This window comes from Oncorhynchus masou, chromosome 6, assembly GCF_036934945.1.
Source record: "Oncorhynchus masou masou isolate Uvic2021 chromosome 6, UVic_Omas_1.1, whole genome shotgun sequence".
NCBI classification, from domain to species: domain Eukaryota; kingdom Metazoa; phylum Chordata; class Actinopteri; order Salmoniformes; family Salmonidae; genus Oncorhynchus; species Oncorhynchus masou.
Genome location: NC_088217.1, coordinates 24,947,212 through 24,968,569, shown reverse-complemented (window position 1 = coordinate 24,968,569; position 21,358 = coordinate 24,947,212). Strand labels below are relative to the sequence as shown.

At 40.8% G+C, this 21,358-nt stretch overlaps 1 protein-coding gene across 1 annotated transcript; it reads right to left on the bottom strand.

Moving 5' to 3' along the window:
• Positions 1 to 824: 824 nt before the first annotated feature.
• LOC135541044 (isotocin receptor-like) lies at positions 825 to 18,227 on the bottom strand. The gene is made up of 2 exons (XM_064967178.1): positions 17,294 to 18,227; positions 825 to 1,072 (listed from the first exon to the last, which is right to left on the bottom strand). Exons 1-2 carry the CDS (start codon positions 18,225 to 18,227, stop codon positions 825 to 827), a joined length of 1,182 nt encoding a protein of 393 aa, XP_064823250.1.
• Between the last annotated feature and the right edge of the window lie 3,131 nt (positions 18,228 to 21,358).

Sequence of the window (21,358 nt, the reverse complement as noted above, 5' to 3'; positions counted from 1 at the left end):
AGTCCCATCCGAATCTGCCATGCCAGTCATTTTTACTTGGTGGGGAGGTTATTATTCCAACCCCCAAAATCTACTTATCCCGTGTGAATCAACATCCCTGTGTTTTGAGGGATATTACAGAGTTTAATAGGTACTGCACGCAGTTTGGGAAGAACATGGGAACAAATTGATGCTTTAAACAAAGTGCTATGCCCATAGCCTACAAATGAATGACCTGTTTTGTCATATATCAACTTTCCCTATGCCCAGATGATAGTGTCCATTCAATAATAAATTGTCAAATATGTTAGTTAATTAGATATCTGTACACAGTTCATGGTTCTTATTGATATTATTTTGACTTTCGAACTGAGGGTAGCCAGATACCCTGAAGAGACCTATCCCTAGACGAGTTGAAATATCTTCATGCCTAGAACAGCCTCCAGGCTTCCATCATATGAATGAGAATAAAAAATACAGGGGGCAGATGGTAAAACTAATCCTGTCTGAATCGTCCACTGGAAAAACAGACATTCTAGGGTAATAATTACATAACTGACGTTCTATAGTAATACTAGTCCAGTGCGAATAGGGTTTAAGTCCATTAGGGGGTAGAGGGTCCCCAACCAACCCCCTCTCCTCTCATGGTACTCCTCTAGACTCTGTGCGATGGAGAAGGTCATTGAAGGTTAGAGAGTACATCACACCAGGCCTCTTCTGGTGTTCCCATGGTCCTTATGAACTGAAGGGCTGTGTGATGCTCCTCTGACTGGTATAAAGAATGGCTTTCGGGGGTAGGGAGAACCTGTCCCACCCCAGCTCATCTCCTCCATGGTCCTCACTCCTCATGTGCTGGAGGTCTGAGTGACGCTCCTCTGACTGCTATGGTCCTTGACGACGTAGGTGGAAATGCTCCTGCGGCTCTGCTGGCGGTCACACCCTCCGCACTGCGAGGCCTTCAGGTACTGTGAGGAGCAGCAGACAAAGCACCTCATCAGGTCGTGAAACAGGTGGCCAGCGAAGAACATATAGATCCACGGGTTACAGCAGCTGTTCAGGCTGGCCAGTAACATGGCAATGATAAACGCCACATCTAGGATAGAGAGAGAGAAGGAAAGAGACATTGAAGTCAATTTTCAACTGCCGACAACTTTCAATATGCATTGTGGATACGATGATAAGTCTATCACAGCTTTTACCAATGCAAAACACAATATGTTAACTACAGTATAGAAAGTACAAATATTTCTCCTTGTCGAAATATATACTTGTTGCCTTGACTGCAAATTGTTACAGTGCAATCTTTGCACCGTAGTTAATTTCAATAGCAACTGCTTGATTGTCAATTTTGATGTGCATTCAAACTTCCAAACTTGAAGGAGCAATAACAATCTGTTTTCGATAAACTGCTATACTTTGGCAGGCATTCATCCACAACAATCATCATCTTGTTATTCACAAACAGCAAACTATTATCTGACATTATTCTCTCCAGGCATCTGGGGCACTGTTTAACCAAACCCGGTAACCGGAGTTCCGGTTTAAGTCAAAAACACCATTCTTCTTGCACTACATGAATGTTGTACCCAATGAATTTGGGTACCCAACGAAGCAATGTTTAGTGTGAAAAAAAAAACTCAATAAGACACTGATGCGGGAAGGACAGTGTGTGTATGTACTGTGACCTTTGAAGCCATTAGATGAATCCCTACTGGCGATCTGACATTTCACTAAATGAGATTAAAGTGAACAGAATTGGCATGGGTTTGAGATAGAACTTCCACCATCTCTCTCTAGCTCTCTCTCTCTCTCCTTCCATATGCCTCTGCTCTTCTTAGATATAGTATGTTATGATATATATTTTATTGTCCATTTACAGGGACATTTATTTTGTGACGTCAGCATACAAATGCACAAACACACAATATATTACATGCAGTACAGAAAACCGTAAAGTTAGCACACGTTGCACATTTACATTTCCACATATTAAAAGTCTCTGGCCTACTGTCCGACCATGAATTGGGCCTGCATCTGTCCTATGTCCCAATCAGCCAATGTCCCATCAGCCATCAGGCTGTCTTGTCTTGCTCCTATTCTTGCTGAACAGTGGGACCCTTTAATCTCCTTCGGAGAGCAGCAGCTGAAAACACCTCCACTCTTAGAGTGTAGGTAGCTGGCTTTCTAGAACAAAACAAATCAACAAATCATAGTGAGCCCTGGCCTGGCTGTGGTGTGTCTTACATATTGGTGGAATGTAGGAAAGGAAAGGGAAACCCCTACTGCCATATGGGAACAGAGATATAGATGGAACCATGACGGTTGATGGACAAAAAAAGAAAAGGCTAATTTCAATTCAGTCTTGGGGGATGTGGTTCGATGTGGCAGTTACTGATGTTTGTCCCACATGAGACACCATAGGAACAAAGCCAGTAATACTTCCTCAAGTTTGGTGCAGTATTTATAAGTTAAAACATATTCAACATAATGTCGTATGTAAAGAAAGTCAGATCCTCTGCTCTGATGGCCAGGTCTATCTCACTGTCTGTGTTCTGCGGTAGGAATGGAAAAAGCACAATCAATGCAGCTTTGCATCCCTAAGTGGACAAGTGAGCATTGTCAAAATCAAAACCCAACCCTCAACAGTAAATCATGATAAACTTACTAACAAATCTCTGTTTTGGATGAGACTGAATTTATGACCAAAATTATCCTATTTACACTTTGTAGTCAATTTTGACTAATATCGATGCCACATAGGCCGTTTCCTATCAGAGAAGTTGTCTATTGCCTTCAATTGTACAGAGCATTCGGAAAGTATTCAGACTCGTTGACTTTTTCCAAATGCTATTACGTTACATCCTTATTTTAAATTTGATTAAATTGTTTTTCCCCCCTCATCAATCTACACACAATACCCCATAATGACAAAGCAAAAATTGAAATATCACATTTACATAAGTATTCAGACAGGACTTTGTTGGAGCACCTTTGTCAGCAATTATAGCCTCAAGTCTTCTTGGGTATGACACTACAAGCTTGCACACCTGTATTTGAGGAGTTTCTCCAATTCTTCTCTGCAGATCCTCTCAAGCTCTGTCACGTTGGATGGGGAGTGTTGCTGCACAGCTATTGTTTTAAATTCTCTTCAGAGGTGTTCAATTGGGTTCAAGTCCGGGCTCTGGCTGGGCCACTCAAGGACATTCAGAGACTTGTCCCGAAGCCACTCCTGTGTTGTCTTGGCTGTTTGCTCAGGGTTGTTGTCTTGTTGTACGGTGAAGCTTCGCCCCAGTCTGATGTCCTGAGTGCTCTGGAGCAGGTTTTCATCAAGGATCGATCCTCGATCCTGACTAGTCTCCTAGTCCCTGCTGCTGAAAACATCCCCACAGCATGATGCTGCCACCAGCATGCCTCACCTTAGAGATGGTGCCAGATTTCCTCCAGACATGACACTTGTTATTCAGGCCAAAGAGTTCAATCTTGGTTTCATCAGACCAGAGAATCTTCTTTCTTATGGTCTGAGAGTCTTTAGGTACCTTTGGCAAACTCCAAGTGGGCTGTCGTGCATTTACTGAGGAGTGGCTTCTGTCTGGCCACTCTACCATAAAGGTCTGATTGGTGGAGAGCTGCAGATATGGTTGTCCTTCTGGAAGTTTCTCCCATCTCCACAGAAGAACTCTAGAGCTCTGTCAGAGTGACCATCGGGTTCTTGGTCACCTCCCTGACTAAGACCCTTCTCACCCGATTGTTCAGTTAGGCCAGGTAGCCAGCTCTAGGAAGAGTCCAGGTGGTTCCAAACTTCTTCCATTTAAGAATGATGGAGGCCACTGTGTTCTTAGGGACCTTCAATGCAAGAACTTTCAACTCTTTAGTTTCCTAAGCATATAATGTATATAACACCTAAATAAGCAAAGTAATTCTAGAAAGAATAATGTCAGTTTTCCATTCCCTATACAGTACTGTATGTGAGGGTGATATGTGTACATCTTCCCTTCCACTCCATGTCTGCATGAGTTATGGTCAGAGCCTGGGTTGAAGATGAGACCTGCTGACAGCTTCTCTCTCTCTCTCTCTCTCGCTCTCTCTCTCTTTCTCTCTCTTCCTGTCTTTCACATTCTGCACTCTAATGCACATGTCATCCATACTGGCAACAATCAAATACAAATAGAGAACATATGTCATTGATTGAACACAACCACTCAAAATTGATTTAACCTGTTTCAAATGATGTGAGATCATCAAAGGACAATAATGGAAAATATGAATATTTCTTTTGATTAAAAATGTACTTCTCCCTGAGAATTGTATGTTTTGAACAATGTGTTTTCTATTTTTCTGTGTATTGTTTACTGACTGCTTCAGAGTGTATATCATTTTGATCACTTTGTTTATGATTTGAGAGCAGTGTTTGATTTTGAACACAGGTAAAACTGAATGTTTCATTTTGCAAGAGACGTCAGAGGTTATGTAAATAGTGCTTGAAGATGAGGTTTTGTGTTTAATGTTTTCAGGAAATGGAGCAAGGTTTCAGAAATTGTGTTTTAGCAATTGAGAATAACTGTAATAGTTTTCTCCTAATCATTTATTACAGTTTTTCTCAATTGAGATATGAATCTGCAGTGTGTGTGTGTGTGTGTGTGTGTGCATTTGTATGTGTGCGTGAGATACAGAGCGAGCAAGTGAGTGAGTGAGTGAGTGAGTGAGTGAGTGAGTGAGTGAGTGAGTGAGTGAGTGAGTGAGTGAGTGAGTGAGTGAGTGAGTGAGTGAGTGAGTGAGTGAGAGAGAGAGAGAGAGAGAGAGAGAGAGAGAAGGAAGGAAAAAGAAAAAGAAAGGTCATGGATCTTAATTTGTGCAAAGACACAGGCCTTGTATTGTAATACGTTGAGGGTTTGCTTTAGCCTGCCTGGAGTGCCAAATGGGCTGGGTTCGCATTTTGGGATTTTACTATTGGTTCATTATAACATGCAAGCTCAATCAAGCATACTTGAACTTTTTAAAACTTTTTTTGTCAATTAGCAGATGCTCTTATCCAGAGCGCCTTATGGTTAGTTAATTCACCTTAAAATAGCTAGGTGAGATCAGTCGAAGTATGTGAAAATATTTCAAATATTATGAAAACCCATCTTAATGATGAGTGGGTGAACAAAAGAGGGGGATGAAACCTTCAAGCACTCTTTTGTTGCTGATTCAAAACCTGAGTTGCTCCTAACCTTCCCCATACCCAGAGGTCCCAAGGCTGACGTCCTTCCAAGTCCATAAGGCTTTTGAATTTGAATTTATCGGAGTATTTGACAATATAGCTCCATTGGGATCCATTGCTCAATGGCTGGTTCCTGCTGCAGTGGCTAGCAACACAAAGCGATGGTTGAAATGTGGTCTGGAGCAGATGGACTCCCCTGAGCTCCCCTTTAAAGGAGGAAAGCTTAAGATAAGAGGAGCAAATCTCCTGACAAATGATGTTATTATGCAGAAAAGACACAAATCAGGACACAAGGGCCCCTAGGACCCCATAAGGTGAGAGAGTAGAAGGAACACTTTGATGTCACAGTACATTTACCCTCCCTAGCTCTAGAAAGGCCCTTGCAGGGCTTTGAAATTTATAACTGCTACTTTCTCCTACCCTGGGGCGGCAGGGTAGCCTAGTGGTTAGAGCATTGGACTAGCAAGTTCAAAACCCCGAGCTGACAAGGTACAAGTCTGTCATTCTGCCCCTGAACAGGCAGTTAACCCACTGTTCCTAGGCTGTCATTGAAAATAAGAATTTGTTCTTAACTGACTTGCCTAGTTAAATAAAGATACAATTTGGTTGTTTCCATTTTGAGGTGTATTTAGGGATTATAACAACATATATCAACTTTGAGCTTGATGGTTTTTGTTTGGGCCATTCCAGTGATACACTATATATACAAAAGTATGTGTACACCGCTTCAAATGAGTGGATTCGGCTATTTCAGCCCTACCCATTGCTGAGAGGTGTATCAAATTGAGCACACAGCCATGCGATCTCCATAGACAAACATTGTTGGGAGAATGGCCTCACTGAAGAGCTGAGTGACTTTCAACGTCATAGGATGCCACCTTTCCAACAAGTCAGTTCGTCAAATTTCTGCCAGAATGCATACTGACAACTGTAAGGGCCCAGCCTCACTAATGCTCTTGTGGTTGAATGAAAGCAAGTCCCCGCAGCAATGCTCCAACATCTAGTGGGAAGCATTCCCAGAAGAGTGGAGGCTGTTATAGCAGCACAGGTGGGACAAACTCCATATTAATGCTCATGGTTTTGGGTGTAGTGTATGTGATACAGTGGGGCATTAAAAATCCTACAATGTGATTTTCTGGATTTTTTTTCTCATTTTGTCTGTCATACTTGAAGTGTACTTATGATGAAAATTACAGGCCTCTCTCATCTTTTTAAGTGGGAGAACTTGCACAATTGGTGGCTGACTAAATACTTTTTTGCCCCACTGTATGTATGGTCACGGAGATGATTGTGAGGAACCAATCAGATTATGTCCCGGCCAGAGGAAAGGCCAGTGTGTGTGAGAGCTGTCCCACTGTATGTAGTGTATGTGATATGTAGTGTATGTGATATGTTTTGGGGTAAATATGATATCTGCATACAAAATGGCTGTTTTTGGACTTTATGTATATACAACAACTAATATACACTGCATTTATATGCAAAAAGCAGGTGAAGTGAACATACAGTATGTAAGTGTATTTACATGTGATGTTGTCCTCCGGTGGCAAACTAGCTAAAATTTCCCTCTCCTAAATTGGCCATGGATGGAGATAGGGATTTGGACTTGTGGGTCTACTTAATTGTCGGTACTGGCCAATGATTATAAGGGAGATTCTAATCCAACCATACATTCTTATATTCTGCCCCTGGCATGAGAGAATGTAAGTTCAAAATGTAGATAGATCTATTAGGCTAATGTTAATTTGCTGGCTCATCATTGCCCATGAAAGGAAGTTAGGCTAGTGAGCAAGCATTTTAGCCAAGTAGTCTAGGACAACAAAAACTAAAAACATGTACGATGTGACAGAGTCATAGACCATTTTGTCAACATGAAAGAGAGGAGGATGGCATTTGTGTTTCTTTACAAGTAGGGGGAGTGAACATGTTTTTTCTACACATGCACACACACATACAGTTGAAGTCGAAGGTTTACAGACACCTTAGCCAAATACATTTAAACTCAGTTTTTCACATGTCCTGACATTTAATCCTAGTAAAAATTCCCTGTCTTAGTTCAGTTAGGATCACCAATTTATTTTAAGAATCTGCATTTTAAGGATAATAGTAAAGATAATGATTTATTTCAGATTTGATTTCTTTCATCACATTCCTAGTGGGTCAGAAGTTTACATACACTCAACTAGTATTTGGTACCATTGCCTTTAAATTGTTTAACTTGGGTCAAACGTTTCGGGTAGGTTTCCACAAGCTTCCCACAATGGAGTGAATTTTGGCCCATTCCTCCTGACAGACGTGGTGTAACTGAATCAGGTTTGTAGGCCTCTTTGCTTGCACAGGCTTTTCAGTTCTGTCCACAAATTTTCTAAAGGATTGAGGTCAGGGCTTTGTGATGGCCACTCCAATACCTTGACTTTGTTGTCCTTAAGCCATTTTGCCACAAATTTGGAAGTATGCTTGGGGTCATTGTCCATTTAGAAGACCTATTTGAGACCAAGCTTTAACTTCCTGATTGACGTCTTGAGATGTTGTTTCAATATATCCAAATAATAATGCCCTCCCGGGTGGCGCAGTGGTTAAGGCACTGTACTCCCAAGCCCATACAGGAGTAATAGCGATGAGACAAGATAGTAGCTACTGAAAAACAATTGGATACCATAAAAAAGGGGTACAATTAAAAAATATATATACACATAATTTTCCTCCTCATGATGCCATCTATTTTGTGAAGTGCACCCGTCCCTCTTGCAGCAAAGCACCACACAACATGATGCTGCCACCCCCTTTTTCCTCCAAACATAACAATGGTCATTGGAGGCTGGTGGCTTCTTCCTTGCTGAGCGACCTTTCAGGTTATGACAATATAGGACTCGTTTTACTGTGATATAGATACTTTTGTACCTGTTTCCTTCAGCATCTTCACAAGGTCCTTTGCTATTGTTCTGGGATTCATTTGCCCTTTTCGCACCGAAGTACATTCATCTCCTGGAGATAGAAAGCTTCTCCTTCCTGAGCGGTATGACGGCTGCGTGGTCCCATGGTGTTTATACTTGCGTACTATTGTTTTCACAGATGAACGTGGTACCTTCAGGCATTTGGAAATTGCTCCCAAGGATGAACCAGACGTGTGTAGGTCTACATTTCTTTTTCTGAGGTCATGGCTGATTTCTTTTGATTTCCCCATGATGTCAAACAAAGAGGCACTGAGTTTGAAGGTAGGCCTTGAAATACATCCACAGGTATACCTTCAATTGAGTCAAATTATGTCAATTAGCCTTTCTGAAGCTTCCAAACCCATGACATCATTTAAAGGAATTTTTCAAGCTGTTTAAAGGCACAGTCTGTATTGTAAACTTCTGACCCACTGGAATAGTGATACTGTGAAGTATTAGTGAAACAATCTGTCTGTAAACAATTGTTTGAAAAATGACTTGTGTCATGCGCAAACAAAGTAGATGTCCTAACTGACTTGCCAAAACTATAGTTGAAAAACAAGTTTTTATTTTTTTATTTGTCACTGTATTAGACGAAACATAGGTGACTTGATGATGTTGAAATGTTGAAGTGTAAATGGAGCTGGAATAGTGAGGCTGCTCCTGTTTTCTTTGCGACTTGCAGTTACTCTCTGTGGTTCTAAATCAATAGTTGTTTCGTTGTCTGAAAAAGTCAGCAACATTAACTGGCTTGACCATGCTGTAGGTAATGTAACTGTTTGTTTTTACATGCAATATGCTTTGTGGACTTCACCGGACATAGTTTGCGCTCCAGTTTTGTGACTTCACTGGACATAGTTTGCTCTCCGGTTTTGTGATGTAACCAAGCTGGGGTTGAAATTATTTTGGGCCTCAGGCCTATATAATATCACGGTGGCAAGGCATATGAACTAACAGGTTATAGAGCAAACAACACAATTATCATAACACATAGGTTGTAATATGGCTTATTTTATGTCTGGGCTTACCCAATGATTTTACCAACGCACCACTACTGTGTGTTTGGCCTGAAGCCACTTTTTTTTGGTGCGCCAGGACCATTCACATTTGGGCTTGCTCAGTTTAGCTCAACTCTGATTGGCTATTATTTTGAAAATTGTATTAATTAATGCTACCGGTTACATTTCATATGATATGTATTAATTTGTGAATGTCCATCATCCATATTGTACGATATGTTACAAATGACAATTTGTATGATATTTTACCAATTTCAATTCGTACAATATGTTTACGAATTGCAATTCATACAATATGTTACAAATTTGCAAAACGTTTTATATGTAAAGAATTACCATTTGTTGTGGCTAACAGTAGCTAGGTGGATAGGTGGCTAACACTAATTTTAGATCATGGATCATGACCGCCGTGTGCATTAATGAGTATAATTTGCTGGTGTAAAACCATATATGAAAACATAATACACATTTTGAAAGCTGACAAACAGCCCTTTCAAATGATGACATACCATCAATCAAGTAATAACCATACATACCATCAATCAAGTAATAACACCTGTGAAAGTGTTTTATATATATTAAAGTGTATGCTTTTTCCTAAACAACTGCCATTTACACAACTTTCGAATGAAGATAGAGGAAAACCTTGAGCATATTGAGTCTTCCTTGGTTTGGAAGGTTTGAACATTTGCAATCAGAATATAAATACCTTTTACTGAGAACAACTTACAGCTGTTTTAGTGACCGATGGTATTTTTCACTTCTCTTATATTAAACACAAGTCTGCATATGTCATACATATGATAAGGAAATACATAAACAAGTAATATCATTTTAATAAAACAAAAACTTTATTGAAAGAATAAGGTTAGGGGAATAGTCTCATTCAAACCTTTTCGTGGTCATAGCGATAAGATTATATACAACATTCATCTCAGGGATATTGTCATCTGGAAGTACATAATCTGATAATAATAAGGCATATAATAACAACAATTGGCTTTCACAACTTATTCCGGTGTCACCCTGATCTGTTTCACCTGTCTTTGTGCTTGTCTCCACCCCCCTCCAGGTGTCGCCCATCTTCCCCATTGTCCCCAGTGTACTTATACATACGTTCTCTATTTGTCTGTTGCCAGTTTGCTTTGTTTCGTCAAGCATACCAGAGGTTTTTCCGGTGCTCCTGTCTGGCTCCAGTTCCTGTTTTCTAGCTTTTCCAATTTTTGGACCATTCTGCCTGCCCTGACCCTGAGCAGGCCTGCCGTTCTGTACCTTGACATACCACCCTGGACTACTGACCTCGCCCTGCCCGTGATCTGTTGTTTGCCTGCCCCCCTGTTTTTGTAATAAACTTTTGTTATTTCAAAGCTGTCTGCACTTGGGTCTACTCCTGAGCCTTGACACTCGGCCTATAGCATATAACATGAAGGGTCAGAACAGGAACAATTTAAAAGACCAATATTATTTGACAATCTTTGTGAATAATGATGAGTGAGAAAGTTAGACACATAAATATCATAGTTCGAAAGCTGTTTTCTGAAGAGCTACAATTGGATCAACAGATTGATCTGGAACATGCTCATTGGTCTGGGAAAACCAGGGGGAACTGGTGATGCCAATAGAACCAGACCCAGGCCAATTTTAGTGAGATTCCTCAGGTTCAAGGATTGTAGTCCTTGAAAAAGCCAAATGCCTTAAATGAGGATTTCTCTATGCAGTCTGTCAAAGAAGAAACTAACTAATACCAGCCATGAAGGCTGCAAGAGAACAAGGTGACTTAGCATACGTGAGGATTGACAAACTGATTGTTCACGCTCCCTCCCTAGGAGTTAGGAGGAGCAATAGACAGGGAGCTATGAATATAGATTGTTTTTGTAACACCAACTTTCCAATGAGAAAGAAATGTATTTATGTTGCCAGTGTATATAACCTGACGCCAGTTATGGCATTACCTGTCAGATCTCCCCAAGGAGACGTGGGTGTGGAGTCAGGCGCAGGAGAAACAAGTTCTTAAGGAAAAGGGTGTTTATTTAAACAAGTACAAAATAACAGGACACAGTACTACAACAGTAGCCACAAATCCCCACTCAGACACAGTCCAGGAAAAAACCACCTGTTAAAAATGAACTAAAGAAAATGCAAACCAAAACTCACTGACAGTCAAACGAAAACAATCCCGCACAAAAACCCAAAGGAAATGGTGAGATTAAACACACCCCTAATTAACCAAAATGAAACCAGGTGAAACATAAAAAAAACATAACCGCAAGAAAATGAAAAAGGATCAGTGGCAGCTAGTAGACCGGCGATGACGACCGCCGAGCGCCGCCCGAACAGGGAGAGTGAGCCACCTTCGGTGGAAGTCGTGACATTACCAACCAGAACGTTCACTAATAGGTCCGGTATCACATCGTCAACTTGAATCAATCACATTTTTACTAACATGGCTGAACATTGTTCTAAAGCTGTATCAGTGGCACTAGGTTGTAGTGATCATAACTTGATTGCACTCACTAGGAAAATTAAAATAACAAAGGCTGGCCCTAAAGTAATCTACCGAAGGTCCTACAGAGGGTTCAATCAGGACTCATTTGTGAGTGAAAAAAACAAAACTACAAGGCGTCAGAGTATGTAACATCTAGCACTCTGAATCCGATGATTCAATTCCTGGTCCTAACACACTTAGAGAACTGTCCAGTTAGTACTCAACTGGCCCCTTACACTGTCTGAATCCGTCCTGCTAGATGACCTATGCGGGGACATGCTTAAACCACCTGACCAAGCCCTAAAGCAATGGGATTTACTAAATCTTTCTCAGATTATTACCAACCCCACAAGATATGACTCCAAACACCCAGAAAAGGCTACTCACATCAATGTTCTCCTCACAAATAATCCTGATATGTATCAGTCTGATGTTTTCTGTAATGACCTTAGTGATCACCGTTTAACATCCTGTGTTCGTAATGGCTGCTCAGTGAAATGACCCGTCCTGATGTGTCATAGACGCTTGCTAAATAACTTTAAATAGTAAGCCTTCCATCATGACCTGGCCTCTGTAAATTGGTAGAGAATCAGCTTGATCCACTCTGTGGAAGGCGCTTGGACCTTTTTAAAATATATTTTCAGTGATATTGTTAACAAACATGCCCCCATAAAGAAAATGAGAATTAAAAACAGGTTCAGCCCCTGGTTTGACCATGATCTTGCAGAGTTACTTCACCTCAAGAATTGCATTTTGCGAAAGGCTCGGCACATGCATACTCAGGTGACTGGCTCTCATTCAGGCAAATGAGAAATACGTGCACTCAGGCTATCCGGAAGGCCAAATTTAGTTAGTTTAAGGAGCAGTTCTCTCTCTGTGGGTCTAACCCCAAGAAATTCTGGAAAACGGTTAAAGACCTGGAGAATAAACCCCCTCACAGCTGCCCATGTCCCTTGAAGTTGATGATGTGGTTGTTACTGACAAGAAGCACATCCTTGAGCTTTTTAATCACCACTTCCTTAAGTCAGGATTTCTATTTGACTCAGACATGCCTCCTTGCCTGTCCAAATGTTTATCTCCCACCCCTTCTAATGCCACTAGCCCTGATGCTCCTCCCTCTTTTCCCCCTACCCCTCTACAAAGTTTCTCCCTGCAACCTGTCAATGTGTCTGAGGTGCTAAAGGGGCTCCTTAACCTTGACCCCCAAAAAACATATGGGTCAGATGGTTTATAACCTTCCTTCTTTAAGGTTGCTGTCACTGTAATCGCCAAGCCTATCTCCAACCTTTTTAACCTCTTGCGACGAGCAAACCCGTATCCGGGAGCGTAATCATAGCCTCAAACGCATTAGCATAACGCAGTGGACATAAATACGCAAAAAAAACGCAAATTAAATGAAATAAATATATTCAAACACAAGCTTAGCCTGTTGTTAACAGCATTGTCATCTCAGATTTTCAAAATATGCGTTACAGCCAACGCTAGACAAGCATTTGTGTAAGTTTATCATGGCATAATGCTATGCTTGGCTCTGCTGGCAGCAGGCAACATTTTCACGAAAATAAGATTTTCATGCTATATATGGTCCCTTACAGCCATTCTTCAATGGAAATGCCTGAAAAGACGTCACAATGCTGTAGACACCTTGGGGAAAACGTGGAAAACCTAAGCTCATTCCTCGCTCATTCACAGCCATATAAGGAGTCATTGGCATGAGGCGGTTTCAAAAATGCGGCACTTCCTGGTTGGATTTTTATCTGGGTTTCACCTGTAACATCAGTTCTGTGGCACTCACAGACAATATCTTTGCAGTTTTGGAAACGTCAGAGTGTTTTCTTTCCAAAGCTGTCAATTATATGCATAGTCGAACGTTTTTCATCCAAAATGTTTAATAGCGCCCCCTAATGTATAACTGGCTCTTCTCTCTGGGGAGGTTCCGATTGCTTGGATGGCAGCCATGGTTTGTCATTTTTTTAAAGGGGAGATCAAGCCGATCCTAACTGTTATTGTCACACCCTGACCGTAGAGAGCGTTTGATGTCTGGTCAGGGTGTGATTTGGGTGGGCAGTCTATGTTCTATGTTCTATGATTTTCTATTTCTATGTGTTTGGCCGGGTGTGCTTCTCAATCAGAGGCAGCTGTCTATTGTTGTCTCTGATTGAGAACCATACTTAGGTACCCTTTTCCCCCTCCTGATTTGTGGGAAGTTTTTTAATAAAGAGAAAATGTACGCTTACCATGCTGCACCTTGGTCCAGTCCTCAGCCAGCCGTGACAGTTAAAGGCCTATTTCTATTTTGCCTTGTTTATCAAAACTGTTGGAAAAACGTGTCAATAATCAACTGACTGGCTTTTTTGATGTCTATAGTATTCTCTCCGGTATGCAATCTGGTTTCCGCTCAGGTTATGGATGTGTCACTGCAAACTTAAAGGTTAGATTGGGTTCAAGTCTGGGCTCTGGTTGGGCCATTCAAGCACATTCAGATGCTTGTCCTGAACCCAATCCTGCATTGTCTTGGAGGTGTGCTTAAGGTTGTTTTCCTGTTGGAAGGTGAACCTTCGCCCTAGTCTGAGATCCTGAGTGCTCTGGAGCAGGTTTTCATCAAGTATCGCTCTGTACTTTGCTCCGTTCATCTTTCCCTCGATCGTGACTAGTCTCACAGTCCCTGCCGCTGAAAAACATCCACACAGCATGATGCTGCCACCACCATGCTTCAACAAAGCGATGGTGCCAGGTTTCCTCCATACGTGAGAAGAGTTCAATCCTGGTTTCATCAGACCAGAGTATCTCCAAGTGGGCTGTTGTGCATTTTACTGAAGAGTGGCTTCCGTCTGGCCGCTCTACCAAAAAGTCCTGATTGGTGGAGTGCTGCAGAGATGGTTGTCCTTCTGGAAGGTTCTCCCATCACCACATAGGAACTCTGGAGCTCTGTCAGTGTGACCATCGGGTTCTTGGTCACCTCCTTGACAATGGCCTTCTCCCCCAATTGCTCCATTTGGCCGGGTAGCCAACTCTATGAAGAGTTTTGGTGGTTCCAAACCTCTTCCATTTTAGAATGATGGCGGCCATTGTGTTCTTGGGGACCTTCAATAATGCAGAAATGTTTTGTTACCCTTCCCTAGATACTTGTATGGCCCAGCTAACATGCTAAGTAGTTTCAAAGTAACAAATGCTAAACTTGTCCGTGATAAGAATCAAATACGCAACCTTTGGGTTGCTAGATGTTTGCCTTATACACCCGCCCAATCATGCCATAGTTCCTGCAGTCAAATGACCAAATTTCCCTCGAGTGGCCTCATGGGTGGAATGTTTTTAATATATATATTTTTAATATAATATAATTATATTATATATAATATAATTTCAAAATTTAATATTTAATAAAAATTCATTTTTTTAGACGCTGAAAATCCAGTGTTTCTATGTCAAACGGGTTTGTTTATATTTCTTTTTTCTGTGTTGTATATGAAGTGTAATATTGGGATAAAAACTCAAATGGAATACATTTCAACTGTATATTAGACATGGTACATGGGTCTTCTTTTTTTATTCCAATTAACCATGTGTGTGAGGTGTATACTTTTGTTTCAAAGTAGATTTGTTGTTTACAGTAGAAGTCTACAAGTCTACTGTAAAACTTCTGTCTTATGTAACCATACCAAATGTAACATTTCACACTAATTTGAGTGTCCCAGTTTGACATATACTATGTTGCGTCTACTCTATGAGACCAGGCTGATGGACAGTGGCGTGGTGCTATTTTCTTAGGTGTGGAAGCGCAAAATAAAGAGTAAAACATTATAATTTCCTCACTCAAAGTTTGTACCGTCAGATATATAGTTTTGTATAGCCTATTATTATATATAATATACATAATATGCACTCTACAGTTGCAACATCTGGCGAAGCCCACGCATTATTGTGTCAAGACATTTTTCAATGTTTAATACCCTCAAACCCCAATTTAGGCATACCTAATTGTAATCATCACTGTCAATTGTTAATTCTTCAAGTTTTACTGATGAAACTACATCATGGAAATAGCCTATGTATTTTGATTTTCTTGAATTACTGTTTTGTGAGCAAATTATAGCAGATGGTGTTAAAAAACGATATATATATATATATATATATATATATATATATATATATCCTGGTGTGCTCTGTTGAGTTTTGGCGCATGAGAACTGTGGCCTGAGATGAAAATAAAAAATAAATACAATATAAATATAGAACAAAACACACATCACAACAAGAGAGAAAACACTACATAAAGAGAGACCTAAGACAACAAAGCAAGGAAGCAAAACAACATGGTAGCAGCACAAAACATGGTACAAACATTATTGGACACAGAGAACAGCACAAAGGGCAAGAAGGTAGAGACAACAATACATCACACAAAGCAGCCACAACTGTCAGTAAGAGTGTCCATGATTGAGTCTTTGAATGAAGAGATTGAGATTAAGCTGTTCAGTTTGAGTGTTTGTTGCAGCTCGTTCCGGTCACTAGCTGCAGTGAACTGAAAAGAGGAGCGACCAAGGGATGTGTGTGCTTTGGGGACCTTTAACAGAATGTGACTGGCAGAACAGGTGTTGTATGTGGAGGATGAGGGCAGCAGTAGTTACCTCAGATAGGGGGGAGTGAGGCCTAAGAGGGATTTATAAATAAGCGTCAACCAGTGGGTCGTGCGACGGGTATACAGAGATGACCAGTTTACAGAGGAGTATAGAGTGCAGTGATGTGTCCTATAAGGAGCATTGGTGGCAAATCTGATGGCCGAATGGTAAAGAACATCTAGCCGCTCGAGAGTACCCAGTGGCCTCCATCATAATTTAGCTGTTTGATTTTGAAATTTAGGACCCCTTTAGGTATAACAAAAACCTTTACTTGGCCTTTACTGCTATAGCCCATGGAAACACATTGAATAACACATTTATGCAGTAAATGGTAAAAAAGATAGTAAAATAAGAAATCATAAGGAATAAGGTTTTGAATTGTCTGTCTTATATCTAGGAGATGTAAGAAATATTAGTTTTGTTTTGGACACATTTATCCCGTTTAACCCGAACGGGCCTGGGTCTCAACCAATAGCCAATAGGCTAAATGTGCCAAGCAGGGCTACAGCAACTCCCAGAGAGGGTCAGGCTCCTTAGGCTTTCCGGTAGCCTTTCTGGTTTGGGTGTCCTCGGCAGAACGGTGTCATGTAACCAAGTGGTCACATAATGTGCTGGGTTCCACTGCGCAAGATGTGGTCCGTGGAGTTTTTTCAAGGCAGACACACGGTGAATTTAGATTTTTTTTGACGGGCCTCTGCAGTGCATAGATATATCCAATAGTTATTCATAATTCTTGCCACTATCCGAGAGAAGACAGGGAAGAAACCACAATTTACCTACCTCTAGACCACCATGTAGTTTGTCATTCTATTATTTTTCATGAAATTCTTGTGGTAATTAATCAGAATTAATTTTCCAGAAATAGTGTTACCAGCTCTGTGTATACCTCAAAAAAGGTGAGGTAGCGCCGCTCTCCTGCGATCCAGCAGCACAACCCTGCTTATGGAGCCAACAATTGATCTACATTATACAGTATTGCTATGTTTATACGTTCTTCTGATAAACCCATCCATGCATAAAGCATTGTGTAATTCATGCATAAAGCTCTTTACAATTACCTTCTCTGGGTGCAGCAGGATCCCATGCCGACCACATTTGTACGAAGAAAAAAGGAGTCCAGCAAACAATATAAGCTAGGACTATGACAAAAGTCATTTTGACAGTTCGGATCTTCGCTTTTGATATAAGCTTCACGCTGCTCACTCGCGAGAGCGCTGCGCCTTTGTACTCCCGCGGCGTCAGAGACATACACTGATCCCGTCTGGTTTTCATTTTAATGTTTTGCCATATTTTAAAACTTATCAGGCCATAGCAAAGACTTAGGATAGCCACTGGAATTATGTAGATTGTAAGACTAATCCATGTAATGTACGCCTTGGCGCCCCAGGGTTGCACGAAGTCTCCCCAACAGTCATAAACTCCGTTGCCCACCTCCCTCAACGAAAATATATACACTTGAGGGGTACTGAAAATCAGACTAAGCATCCAAGAGGCAATCACATAAAAACGGTCCTTCCTCTTGTGCAGAGAGCGAAGCGGCTGACATATCGCCAAGCATCTGTCTATGGACATTAGAACAAGCATGTAGGTCGACCCGAACATCCCGACAACCTGTAGGTACTTCACCAGCCTGCACAGTAAGTCCGGCCCGTAGAAGCGGAATGTAATATCCCATATAAGCTGCGGGAGGACCTGAAAGATTGCCACCACCAGGTCCGCAATACTGAGGTGTTTCATGAAGTAATACATCCGAGAGTGGCTGTGCTTGCTCGTATGGATAGCCAAAAGGACGCAAATGTTACCGACCATCGCGAGCAGCAGAACTAGGACAAGAACTGTCACCTCCACTTTGGCCACCTCCTCGTTCCGCTTCAAGGGGTTCACGATGGACTGGTTCCCAGTACTGGTCTCGTTTCCACCGCGACTCGAGTTGGCCCATGAATCATTTATAATTGCCCACAAGTCTTGGTCTCGCAGAAGGTCCTCCATCATTCATGCGTAAACTCGCCACCTTACACAAGCTCCGTTTTCCACGTAGTTCTATGTACTTTTGTGAGACGACAATGTTGGAACTATACGATGCTCCGTCGCTCTGTTTGCATAGTGTGTTTCACCTGGAGCCTAAAAACACTGCTTATTATCCAGTAGCAGACATCGGTGAAGTGACTGGTTGGCTCCTCATCTGTTCCTTGTTCATTTGTTTATTATTTCCCATTATTGCAAAGTTTATTGAGATGTTTTGTTCTGTTTACATGTTTGTCTCTTGGACGGTAGGCTTATCAAAGGCAAAGTAAAATCCAATAGTAAGGTGTCCCAATTAGGCGTAGACTCTGGGAGATATGTTCTAGGTAAATACAAATACAAAGAAGCCTACATTTTACAAGTCAGTGGCAAAAAGATCAAACATGGATAAATTAATAAATACATGTATGATATGTGCAATTACTAGACCAGTCAATTCAGCAATCAATCAATATCAACCATATTAATAGGCTACTAATAATATACTAATTATAATAATCACCATAATCTTACTAATAATAATTTTAATCATACTTACTAATCATGATAAAAATTATAACATTAAGATAAGATAATTAATATTAATGTACTTACCATATTATAAAGACAGTCTTTCCAACGTGATGCACAGCAACTAGTGCGCACAGATGTTTTTCTAGGTGGGCTTTTGCTATCCACATCCCTTTATGTCTTTGTAGCATGTATGAGGTATAATGCGGTGCTTTAAACACAGCATACTGAGTTGTGCAAGCTGGGACCCTCCCTCTGCCCATGCGCAATGTGTCCGGCATTCTTATTGGTACCACTTCTGTCCCAACTAAGACGTGGCTAAGAAACTCACAGCCGTCACTAGATGGCTAAGCAAGCAACAGTATATCATTTTCCAACCTATGATTAATACAGGGCATTTATTGTTTGTTTTGACAGAAATAAAAAAATGAAATGTGTTATCAATAGTTTACGCATGAAAGGTACAAGTGGAGCCCCACATTTTTAGAATAACATAAAATTAAAATGTTTTGGACGTTATCTTAGCATTAATACATGTCACATATCAGTTTGCAAACAATGTTAAAAAAAAATATATATATATGTATATCATTAAGTTAATAAACATGGTATCTTTTTTGTTTTCTTGAGTAAGGCAGCTCCAATATGCAGGTGCTTCAGCCTAGCTCAGTGCTTTCTGTGGTGGTGGGGCAAGCCAGCAGAAAATATGGTGATTGGCTCAGTGTTCTGTCACTCATGGGGACACTACGTCACTGCCAAGTCTAAGGATAGACTTCGAAAATTCAAGCCCTTTGGGTGCTGCCATAGAGTTACATTAGAAGTGCCCATACAAGAAGGCTCAAGGTCATTGGCCATAGATAAAATGATGTCAAATCATGTTATATCTATGGTAGCTTTGATTGGACTGATCATGTCAGCATCATACTTGCAGTCATCATCATTAATCAAATCGACAACTACTGGCAAATCCTTTTTAATCCTTGTCATATGAAGAGAAATAATGCTGAGAAATTATAGATAAAACATAGCGTTGGTCATTGGACATTAGACATAAACATTACACAACAAGTTGAAATCGCAAATTTAACAATGAGTGGTGAGTCCAAAAATGCATTGTATGCTGCTGCATAAATGATGTAATATGCCAGGGAGATATGTATACTCTAGCTAAGAAAGTAATACTAAGTGTATGTTGTGAAGTAAGCTGTTAGTCGCCCATGTGCCACACCCTAATAATTTGGTCTATTTTCACCTCTTTATTCCGCCTACTGTTCTGACTTGGTTGTGCACATGTAGCCTATAATCTGTTTTTGAGAAATGTAATCATCAAATATTGTAAGACCTTTCATTGTCTGCTTATATGCCCCCTGTATATATCCTGCGGTTCTGACTTGGTGTACAGGGAGAACACTGTAAAATGGCCCATGTTCTGAATTCTGATGCTGTACATTTCAAACGGGCTGAACAAATAGTTATATTGACTACATCCGTCCTAGTTTGCTCATAATGTCTTAATCAAAATTACGGATTGCCTCTTCTCGTAGTCCCCTTATGCCAAGGTTGTACATCTCAATTGTCAGTAGAAACCATCATAAGTCATCCATATCAGCTATGTTTTTTTTAAAGGCTATAAATGAGGCTGAATGAACTTTTTCGCTGCCAGACAAGGCTCCTGATAGCCAGGTGTAGCAGTGGTATAGTGCAATTCATGTATTGTTTAGTGTTGTGTTGTGTAGTGTCTTTGCTGGCATGCATCCCACATTTAACATTTTTACCCCACCAAGATTAACATGCTAAAATCGGCACTGAGCTAGAGATATCTTTCCATTGCACCGAATCCGCCTATATTGAAGTTCCGCATCTGCGTTGAAAGGTGACAGAGCTAGAGTGATGTGTGTCTGACCATGAGACATCCTGAAAATCGGTCTTGTCACAACATTGTCTATAGCATCCAAACATTTTTGGCTATACAGGAATATGACCCCTCTGTGCAAAGGCGAGACTCTCATGAACATATCGGTCTGAAGGTCCCCAGGTACCAGTTGGAAACATGAATGGAAGTATATAAGGAGACTGTTTAGTGCCAAAAATAAGGGGTTAAATACATGTAACAAAAAATAACAAATGTTTCCTGATCTTTCTTATGTCTTTAAGACATAGGACAGACACTATTTTAGGGGGGATTATCTGTTGTTCCGTTTTAATCTGTTATTCAATGCGTTTGTATTGGCTAATAGCAGAGAGTCCCCCCAAAAATTTCAGCAAATAAATTATATATTTTTGTTTTATTTTTTCAAGACTTAAATTCAAAACGAAATAGCTAAATGATCCTTGGTATGACCTTCTTAAAACATTTCGGTGCAACATAGGACTATCTGCTATTCCATGTAGTGTATCTGTAAAAACAAAATTGTGGACATAGACTTGCTAGCTATGTTAGCTAGCTAGCTGGGATTTCCTACAAGGAATCTGCCTCCCAAAAAAAGCTTCTCCCAAGTGAGTGTGATATCTACTCCCGTTGTTGCCTGCTGTACTGCTGCTTGGATTCCACCCGGCGATCTGTTCACTGTCTGCCCTGGCCTGTCTACCCC

What these genes read in the sequence shown, in the direction of transcription:
- LOC135541044 (XM_064967178.1), bottom strand. Translation starts at nt 18,227, where the DNA reads ATGATGGAGGACCTTCTGCGAGACCAAGACTTGTGGGCAATTATAAAT. An exon ending in TCCTGCTGCACCCAGAGAAG is followed by an intron (nt 1,073 to 17,293) that starts GTAATTGTAAAG and finishes TCTCTATCCTAG; the next exon opens with ATGTGGCGTTTATCATTGCC.